This window comes from Nerophis lumbriciformis, linkage group LG17 (genome assembly GCF_033978685.3).
Source record: "Nerophis lumbriciformis linkage group LG17, RoL_Nlum_v2.1, whole genome shotgun sequence".
Lineage (NCBI taxonomy): Eukaryota > Metazoa > Chordata > Actinopteri > Syngnathiformes > Syngnathidae > Nerophis > Nerophis lumbriciformis.
In genome coordinates, this window is record NC_084564.2 from 1,807,222 (window position 1) to 1,818,223 (window position 11,002).

Here is an 11,002-nt window from a genome sequence, read left to right on the forward strand (position 1 = left end):
CCTTGAAAAAACCCTTTCTCCGGGAAAGGGTTTTTCAGAAGCAAATGGTTCCAGTTAGAACCTCAGCCCTTGTAGAAGAACCCTTATTTCTAAGAGTGTAGTGTACCTAATGAAGTGACCAAGGAGAGAAGCTACTCACCCGCTGAGTTCCCACAAGGCACTGGGGCAGACAAGGCGACGCCCTGGCTGCTCGCCGCTCCTCTCTCGGCCTGCATGAACACTCCAAACTCATCTTCCTCCTCCTGGCGCTCCACTTCTCTCCCGTCTGGGGCTCCTCCTCCTCCTCCTCCTTCTGCTGCGTCCAGAGTGGTTGCCATGGCGCCAGGGGGGCGCGCGGAGGGGGCAGGATTACGCAGGCGGGGAGCGAGAGGAGAGACTCCGCCCCCTTCCCTCCCCACGCATTCAAGTGGCGTCTCCTGCGGCGTCCAATCGTCCTCCTCGTCACCTCCTGGAGACCCGCCGACCCTCTCGAGGTGGCCGCTGTGACCCGGCGGTGCGGTCCACTTCGCCGGCGCCCTCCTTACCCGGCAAGTTTCACTTTGGTCTTTGCCGGTGCCGCCCCCTGCAGGACGGGAGGGCTCGGTGACCGCGACGTCTCTCACTTCTTCTTCTCTAAGAAGCAGCTCCTGCTTTTTGTCTTTCATGTTCCAGTCGTTGCTTCGGCCACTTTCCCTGTGAGCAGATTCCAGGTCAGGGTTGGGCTCCTCCCCCTCCTCCTCCCCCTCCTCCTCCCCCTCCTCCTCCTCCCGACTCTTATTTATGGCCGTCACCTCCCGGCTCGTCGGAACGCCTCCTCTCAGCCTGTCCTCCTCCACCTGAGTGTTGGAATCATGTTCAAGATGTCCCTCGCGGTCTTTACACTCATGCTGCTGCTCCAAGCCCACTTCCTGTTTCTTTGCAGCTTCCCCCTCAGGCTCCTCCCCCTTGCCTTTCTTCTCCCGGCCAGCGGCGTGACCAGACTTCCTCCATCTGCGGCCTGACCGCACGCCACCCCTGGCCTCCGTTTGAAGAGAGGAAGCGGCGTCCCTCCTCGCCGACCCCGACTTCCCCCTCAGCCAGCCCCCGACCCCGGTCGTCCCGCCGGAGGCGGGCTTGGCTGTGGAGTACAAACAACTTCCTTTGTCGTTGCGTAGGAAGAGACACTGAGTCTGCGTCTTCCCGTTGCCTTCACACGTCTTCAGGGTGGCGACCGTCACCAGGGCGCCGAGCCCCGCCTGCCTGGCGTCCAGGGGCAGGCCGTACCCCGTGCGACCCCACCCTCCGCCCAGGTGCACGTCTGCGGGTCTGGGACAGGAAGTCCTTCGACCAACAGGCGGCGTCGCCGGCGCCCGTCCACCCGCCACCGGGCCGCCGCCGCCCCCCTTCTGGCGGCTCTTGGAGCACAGAACCCAGGCTCGCAGCCCCCGGATGAGCGGGAGGTCGCCCAAGCCCATCTCCAGCCTGCTGGGGAAGGGCACGGCGGCGGCGGCGGCGGCGGAGCACTTGAGGGGCGCCTCGTGGGCGGAGCCGCTGAGGCAGGGGTAGTTGTTGTTGTTGTTGTGCTGCAGCATGGCGCTCCACCTGGGACGCATTTAGATCCCAAATATCTTCCTGTGCAAGCCGAAAGGTCCAAAGTTCATCGCTGCAAAGCAATTCAAAGAGTCTCCAAAAGGGGGCAGCACTGCTCTTCCGGCAACAATAAAAAAAACAACCCTGTGGGGCCCTTCACCAGAAGGCCGACGCAAGTTGGATGATTGAGATGTCCCCTGACGTCCTGCACGGACAAAAGACAACATTTTAGTGCAGCTCCGCTTTCAACGCACAGACAATAAGGTGAAGACATGAATTTATTCATCCTATTCCTGTGAAAATGATCATTTCATGTGAAAAAGTGAGATTGTGCCAGAGGTGGGACCAAGTCATTGTTTTGCAGGTCACAAGTAAGTCTCAAGTCTTTGCCCTCAAGTCCGAGTCAAGTCCCGAGTCAAGACAGGCAAGCCCCGAGTCAAGTCCAAAGTCAAGACTGGAAAGTCTCAAGTCAAGTCCTAAGTCCTGCATTTTGAGTTTCGAGTCCTTTCAAGTCCTTTTAACCACAGACTAATATATTAACACAGATTGTGTATGCTTTTCAAACGCTGTATTTATTTATTAAAACAAGTGCATTTGAAATTGCAGGAAAGAAAATTGTGCACTTTATAATAGCACTATTAACCAGTCATTTTAAACATTAACTCATTCCTTTACAGAACAAACACATTGAAAAACAAAGTGCAAATGTACTTATTTGTACAAAAGTGTTAACATTGAAAAAACATGACATATACGTGAACATAACAAAAAAGTTGTACTTTTTATATGTCAGGGCTCTATGCTGCATTGCATTTGCAAAAAGACCAAATTAGCCAAGAGTCTGTCAGTCATTTGTGCACGATGGGGGCGTAGTATGATGCCACCATGGCTGAAAACTCGCTCCACTGGAGCACTGGAGGCAGGCACTGCCAAGACTCTCATGGCCACTCGGAACAGTGAAGGAAGAGTCTTCATGTTCAATGCCCAGAACAAAAGGGGGGAGAGAGTTGTTTTGGGTTGGTGCACTACTTGTAAGTGTATCTTGTGTTTTTTATGTTGATTTAATTAAAAAAATAAAAAAAAATAAAAAAATTATTGTGCGGCCCGATACCAATCGATCCACGGACCAGTACCGGGCCGCGGCCCGGTGGTTGGGGACCACTGAGGTAAACAACCAACAGTATGTCAGAAAGCTAGCTAAAACGGTACACATATTCATAATATAGTATACATTTTAACTGACCTTTATTTGACTATTTTTGTCTTTTTTTTAGGTGGCTAAAATACGCGGTGCTGCTGACCGCCGTCTAACGTTACGTGTGATATATTGACTAACGTAACCCTGCTTGAAAAAAATCACTGAACAAAAAGTATGAATAAGGTAGTGAACTGCAACAGATTCCCGTGTTTGCAATAACGTTATAACGTTAGCAGTGAGTTTACAGCCTCACTGATTTAACTACACAGCAAATAAAAGTCACGTTACTTAGCCAATAAACGTTATCTTACATTCAAAACTTACCGTTCTTTGTGCAACTTCAAATGCCGGACGAAGTTGGAAGTTGTTGCCTCTCCATCAGTCATTTTGGAACCGCATGTGTTGCATACTGCAAACCGTTTTGTGTTGACCACCTTGTAATTTTTATACCCAAACAAAATTATTTTAGGTATCATTTTTTGTTCACTGGCGTGTGGTTTGGACATGTCTTCTTCGTTGGTTGTCCTGCAATTTGATTGGATGAATGCTGTGTGATGAAAACAAAGTAGATCTAATTTGATTGGCTGTTGTACTGAGAGCACACCAGCTGACACACGCAATGCTGATAGACAAGTACACAATGAAAAATACGGAGCGCTCCCGAATAACTTTTTCATCTTTGGGTTTTGGGGAAAGTAGCAAGTCATGTCAAGTCATGTCAATTCAAAAGGCTCAAGTCCAAGTGAAGTCACAAGTCATTGATGTTAAAGTCTATGTCGAGTTGCAAGTCTTTTTACATTTTGTCAAGTCCAGTCTAAAGTCATCAAATTCATGACTCGAGTCTGACTCGAGTCCAAGTCATGTGACTCGAGTCCACACCTCTGGATTGTGCTGCACAAAAAGGATGAGTTTGTCCCTCAGTGCAGTTAGTGCTGCAACAACTCATCAAATATTTCATTAGAAAGAAGCTTTGATTTGAATTGTTTGCTAAAATGAATCGCTTATTGCAGGGGGTGTCAAACTCCTTTTTATTGAGGGCCACAGTCAGAGGGCCGCATGAAACAGTGAATATATGAATATAAATGTATGATAGCCTCGTCGCATAAATTAGGTGGCAGGCCACGTAAAATAATGTGGTGGGCGACGTTAAATGATGTGGTGGGTCACAAAAAAATAACATGGCGGAACAAATAACTTAAACGTGGCGGGCCACATAAATGATGTGGCAGGTCAAATAAAATGATAAGGTGGAACACATAAATTGCTGTGGCGGGTCACAGGTGAAATAAAATGATAAGGCGGAACACATAAAGTGGTGGACAACATAATAAGACCAGGTGGGCCACGATGAATGTGGTAGGCCACTATAAATGATGTGGGGGGCCATATAAAATGATATAGCGGAACACATACAATGAAGTAAGAGGACACGTAGAATAATGTGGCAAACAACATAAAATGAAGTGGCGGGCCACAAAATAAATAACACGCCGAGCCAAATAAAAGGATGTGGTGGGTGACGTTAAATGATGTGGTGGGTCACAAAAAATAACATGGCGGAACAAATAACTTAAACGTGGCGGGCCACATAAATGATGTGGCAGCTCAAATAAGATGATAAGGCGGAACACATAAATTGCTGTGGCGGGTCACAGAAAACAAAGTGGTGGACAACATAATAAGACCAGGTGGGCCACGATGAATGTGGTAGGCCACAATAAATGATGTGGGGGGGCCATATAAAATGATATAGCGGAACACATACAATGAAGTAAGAGGACACGTAGAATAATGTGGCAGACAACATAAAATGAAGTGGCGGGCCACCAAAAAATAAAGCGGCTAGCCAGATAAAAAGAAGTGGTGGGTGACGTTAAATGATGTGGTGGGTTATTTAAATGATGTAGCAGGTCAAATAAAACGATATGGCGGAACACATAAATTGCTGTGGCAAGCCACAGTAAATGATGTGGCGGGTCACATAGAACAAAGTGGTGGACAACATAAAAGGACCAGGCGGGCCACAATGATTGTGGTAGGTCACAATAAATGATGTGGGAGGCCACAAAAAATAAATCGGCAGGCCAGATAAAATGATTTGGTGGGCGATGTTAAATGATGTGGCAGGCAAGATAAAATGACATGGCGGGTCACATGAAAAAAAGTGGTGGAAATCATAAAAGGACTTGGCAGGCCACAATGAATAATGTGGTCGGCTAAGTTAAATGATTTGGCAGGTCAAATAAAATTATATGGCGGAACACATAAATTGCTGTGGCGGGTCACAGACAAAAAAAACAAAGTGGTGAACAACATAATAAGACCAGGTGGGCCACAATGAATGTGGTAGGCCACAATAAATGATGTGGGGGGGCCAGATAAAATGATATAGCGGAACATATACAATGAAGTAAGAGGACACGTAGAATAATGTGGCAGACAACATAAAATGAAGCGGCTAGCCAGATAAAAAGAAGTGGTGGATGACGTTAAATGATGTGGTGGGCCACTTAAATGATGTAGCAGGTCAAATAAAATGATATGGCAAAACACATAAATTGCTGTGGCGAGCCACGGTAAATGATGTGGCGGGTCACATAGAACAAAGTGGTGGACAACATAATAGGACCAGGCGGGCCACGATGAATGTGGTAGGTCACAATAAATGATATGGGGGGCGGGGGGGGGTCAGATAAAATTATATAGCGGAACACATAAAATGAAGTAGGAGGCCACTTAGAATAATGTGGCAGGCAACATATAATGATGTGGCGGGACACAAAAAATAAATCGGCAGGCCAGATAAAATGATTTGGTGGGCGATGTTAAATGACGTGGCAGGCAAGATAAAATGACATGGCGGGTCACATGAAACAAAGTGGTGGAAATCATAAAAGGAGCTGGCAGGCCACTCTGATTGATGTGGTAGGCTATGTTAAATGATGTGGCAGGTCAAATAAAATGATAAGGCGGAACACATAAATTGCTGTGGCGGGTCACAGACAAAAAAACAAAGTGGTGGACAACATAATAAGACCAGGTGGGCCACGATGAATGTGGTAGGCCACAATAATTGATGTGAGGGGCCATATAAACTGATATAGCGGAACACATACAATGAAGTAAGAGGACACGTAGAATAATGTGGCAAACAACATAAAATGAAGTGGCGGGCCACAAAAAAATAACACGCCGAGCCAAATAAAAGGAAGTGGTGGGTGACGTTAAATGATGTGGTGGGTCACAAAAAATAACATGGCGGAACAAATAACTTAAACGTGGCGGGCCACATAAATGATGTGGCAGGTCAAATAAAATGATAAGGCAGAACACATAAATTGCTGTAGCGGGTCACATAAAACAAAGTGGTGGACAACATAATAAGACCAGGTGGGCCACAATAAATGTGGTACGCCACTATAAATGATGTGGGGGGCCAGTTAAATTGATATAGCGGAACACATATAATGAAGTAAGAGGACACGTAGAATAATGTGGCAGACAACATAAAATGAAGCGGCGAGCCAGATAAAAAGAAGTGGTGGGTGACGTTAAATGATGTGGTGGGCCACTTAAATGATGTAGCAGATCAAATAAAACGATATGGCAAAACACATAAATTGCTGTGGCGAGCCACGGTAAATGATGTGGCAGGTCACATAGAACAAAGTGGTGGACAACATAAAAGGACCAGGCGGGCCACAATGAATGTGGTAGGTCACGATAAATGATATGGTGGGCGGGGGGGGGGGGTCAGATAAAATTATATAGCGGAACACATAAAATGAAGTAGGAGGCCACTTAGAATAATGTGGCAGGCAACATATAATGATGTGGCGGGACACAAAAAATAAATCGGCAGGCCAGTTAAAATGATTTGGTGGGCGATGTTAAATGATGTGGCAGGCAAGATAAAATGACATGGCGGGTCACATGAAACAAAGTGGTGGAAATCATAAAAGGACCTGGCAGGCCACCCTGATTGATGTGGTAGGCTATGTTAAATGATGTGGCAGGTCAAATAAAATGATATGGTGGAACACATACATCGCTGTGGCGGGTCACAGACAAAAAAACAAAGTGGTGAACAACATAATAAGACCAGGTGGGCCACAATGAATGTGGTAGGCCACAATAAATGATGTGGGGGGCCATATAAAATGATATAGCGGAACACATACAATGAAGTAAGAGGACACGCAGAATAATGTGGCAGACAACATAAAATGAAGCGGCTAGCCAGATAAAAAGGAGTGGTGGGTGACGTTAAATGATGTGGTGGGCCACTTAAATGATGTAGCAGGTCAAATAAAACGATATGGCAAAACACATAAATTGCTGCGTCCCGTGCATTTAAAAAAAATAATAATAATAACAATGAATCATTTCTAAGTCTTTGTTAGCCGTTTGTGAAGTTTTGTGCTCGTGCGTAACATTCGCTTGCATCCTGTGCATCTCCTGGGGGCAAAGCCCCCCATCCATCCATCCATCCATCTTCTTCCGCTTATCCGAGGTCGGGTCGCGGGGGCAGCAGCCTAAGCAGGGAAGCCCAGACTTCCCTCTCCCCAGCCACTTCGTCCAGCTCCTCCCGGGGGATCCCGAGGCGTTCCCAGGCCAGCCGGGAGACATAGTCTTCCCAGCGTGTCCTGGGTCTTCCCCGTGGCCTCCTACCGGTCGGACGTGCCCGAAACACCTTCCTAGGGAGGCGTTCGGGTGGCATCCTGACCAGATGCCCAAACCACCTCATCTGGCTCCTCTCGATGTGGAGGAGCAGCGGCTTTACTTTGAGCTCCCCCCGAATGGCAGAGCTTCTCACCCTATCTCTAAGGGAGAGCCCCGCCACTCGGCGGAGGAAACTCATTTCGGCCGCTTGTACCCGTGATCTTGTCCTTTCGGTCATAACCCAAAGCTCATGATCATAGGTGAGGATGGGAATGTAGATCGACCGGTAAATCGAGAGCTTTGCCTTCCGGCTCAGCTCCTTCTTCACCACAACGGATCGATACAGCGTCCGCATTACTGAAGACGCCGCACCGATCCGCCTGTCGATCTCACCATCCACTCTTCCCTCACTCGTGAACAAGACTCCGAGGTACTTGAACTCCTCCACTTGGGGCAAGATCTCCTCCCCAACCCGGAGATGGCACTCCACCCTTTCCCGGGAGAGAACCATGGACTCGGACTTGGAGGTGCTGATTCCCATCCCAGTCGCTTCACACTCGGCTGCGAACCGATCCAGTGAGAGCTGAAGATCCTGGCCAGATGAAGCCATCAGGACCACATCATCTGCAAAAAGCAGAGACCTAATCCTGCAGCCACCAAACCAGATCCCCTCAACGCCTTGACTGCGCCTAGAAATTCTGTCCATAAAGGTTATGAACAGAATGGGTGACAAAGGGCAGCCTTGGCGGAGTCCAACCCTCACTGGAAACGTGTCCGACTTACTGCCGGCAATGCGGACCAAGCTCTGGCACTGATCATACAGGGAGCGGACTGCCACAATAAGACAGTCCGTTACCCCATACTCTCTGAGCACTCCCCACAGGACTTCCCGGGAAGTACACGGTCGAATGCCTTCTCCAAGTCCACAAAGCACATGTAGACTGGTTGGGCAAATTCCCATGCACCCTCAAGGACCCTGCCGAGAGTATAGAGCTGTTCCACAGTTCCACGAACAGGACGAAAACCACACTGTTCCTCCTGAATCCGAGGTTCGATTATCCGGCGTAGCCTCCTCTCCAGTACACCTGAATAGACCTTACCGGGAAGGCTCAGGAGTGTGATCCCACGATAGTTGGAACACACCCTCCGGTTCCCCTTCTTAAAGAGAGGAACCACCACCCCGGTCTGCCAATCCAGAGGTACCGCCCCCGATGTCCACGCGATGCTGCAGAGTCTTGTCAACCAAGACAGCCCCACAGCATCCAGAGCCTTAAGGAACTCCGGGCGTATCTCATCCACCCCCGGGGCCTTGCCACCGAGGAGCTTTTTAACTACCTCAGCAACCTCAGCCCCAGAAATAGAAGAGCCCACCACAGATTCCCCAGGTACTGCTTCCTTATAGGAAGACGTGTTGGTGGGATTGAGGAGGTCTTCGAAGTATTCCCTCCACCGATCCACAACATCCGCAGTCGAGGTCAGCAGAACACCATCCTCGCCATACACGGTGTTGATAGTGCACTGCTTCCCCTTCCTGAGGCGGCGGATGGTGGTCCAGAATCGCAGTCGTTTTCCATGGCTTCGCCGAACTCCTCCCATGTCCGAGTTTTTGCCTCCGCAACCGCTGAAGCCGCACACCGCTTGGCCTGTCGGTACCTGTCCACTGCCTCAGGAGTCCTATGAGCCAAAAGAACCCGATAGGACTCCTTCTTCAGCTTGACGGCATCCCTCACCGCCGGTGTCCACCAACGGGTTCTAGGATTACCGCCACGACAGGCACCAACTACCTTGCGGCCACAGCTCCAATCAGCCGCCTCGACAATAGAGGTGCGGAACATGGTCCACTCGGACTCAATGTCCAGCACCTCCCTCGTGACATGTTCAAAGTTCTTCCGGAGGTGGGAATTGAAACTCTCTCTGACAGGAGACTCTGCCAGACGTTCCCAGCAAACCCTCACAAGTTTGGGCCTGCCAGGTCTGTCCGGCATCCTCCCCCACCATCGCAGCCAACTCACCACCAGGTGGTGATCGGTTGAAAGCTCCGCCCCTCTCTTCACCCGAGTGTCCAAAACATGAGGCCGCAAATCCGATGACAGGCCGCAAACCAAGACATTTAATATAAAATGTAAAATGAATAAATACATAAAAAGAAAATACATGGTTAAAAGCCATCGTCCAGGGGAGCATTTCATTTCGTCCCGTGCATTTAAAAAAATAAATAAATAATAACAATGAATAATTTCTAAGTCTTTGTTAGCCGTTTGTGAAGTTTTGTGCTCGTGCGTAACATTCGCTTGCATCCTGGGGGCAAAGCCCCCCCTGTCCTTAAAAGCTAGTGACGCCCCTGGCTGCACTTATCTCCAGATCTGCACTAAAACGTAGGAACCGGGCCCATGTGACACATCCTCATGCTGTTTGTGTAATCATGTGACCTACACGCCAATGTGGACTTTTGCTCATTAACAATGTAAACATATTTGTGTTTGTAGAGCACAGTAATGTCATATGTTGACCCTCTCCTGTCGCTATTAGGCTAGTTAATGAACAGTAAGAATAATATTGTACGATTGATGATTAGATGTACCTAATGGAGTGTCCAGGAGGACGGAACATAAAAAGCGAATGTACAAAACCTGTAAAGATATCTAGGGCAGCGTGACGTCACGTCAAACGCTCGCGCACGACGCGGCATTACGTCATTTGGGTTTTGGAGAGCCAGCACACCTGGCAACGCATCAGGGTTGAGAAAAGGAGCGAATCCGTACCTCATGAGAAGACTGAACGATGTTCCACAGGTCGACCCACGGTGATGGAAGCTGACCGCGGCATCCTCATCCTTCAGTGGGCCTTCATCCGCTCAGGAAATGTGCACGTCCTCGTCACGCACGCCGCTGGAAGGAGAGAAACCACAAAGGCAGCCTCCCGCCCTCCCCCCCTCAACGGCGTCAGGATGTCCCTCCCTCCCCCTTTTCCCTCCCCCTCCCCACTGCGGCCGCTGCGCATCATCTGCGCCACACCGATGATGATGATGATGATGACGACGCTGCCTCCCTCCACCGACATGCAGCCCACGATACGCTATGTGGTACCCAGCATGGCGTGGGGAGGAGTGGGCGGGTGTGGGGGAGGAGCCAGACGGTTAATCTCCAGAGGACGCAGTGCTTGAGCAGAACCAGCAGGTGGCACTGTTCCCTCAACCCGCTTCTGTCTCCGAACCGTCTGTGTCGAACTCATCTAATTCCCGTCCCCCGTGAAAACATTTAACAATTTTTTACTCGATTTCATAAAAAAAATAATAAAAAAAAGTATATATATGTATACATATTAGAGATGCGCGGATAGGCAATTATTTCATCCGCAACCGCATCAGAATGTCGTCAACCATCCGCCATCCACCCGATGTAACATTTGATCAGAACCGCATCCGCCCGCACCCGCCCGTTGTTATATATCTAATATAGACGATGCAAGGCATTAGTGAGGTTATAAAGCTTTTGCCTGTTAAAGAAAGGAGACTGATCCAATGCAGCACAGACATTTGCGTGCCACGCTGTCACGACCCAGACGCACACCAGTGCGCAATCATATGGGAGCCGC

General features: G+C 49.0%; 1 protein-coding gene across 1 annotated transcript in view; it reads right to left on the reverse strand.

The window, feature by feature from the left end:
• LOC133614340 (uncharacterized) overlaps nucleotides 1-10,323 on the reverse strand; it is a 33,498-nt gene extending 23,175 nt beyond the window's left edge. Inside the window, exons 1-2 of the mRNA XM_061972206.1 lie at nucleotides 10,171-10,323; nucleotides 140-1,753 (exon numbers count right to left, since the gene is read on the reverse strand). Coding sequence (XP_061828190.1) covers nucleotides 140-1,571 — 1,432 coding nt within the window. The 5' untranslated portion in view covers nucleotides 1,572-1,753; nucleotides 10,171-10,323. The remainder of the gene's footprint in view (nucleotides 1-139; nucleotides 1,754-10,170) is intronic.
• Between the last annotated feature and the right edge of the window lie 679 nt (nucleotides 10,324-11,002).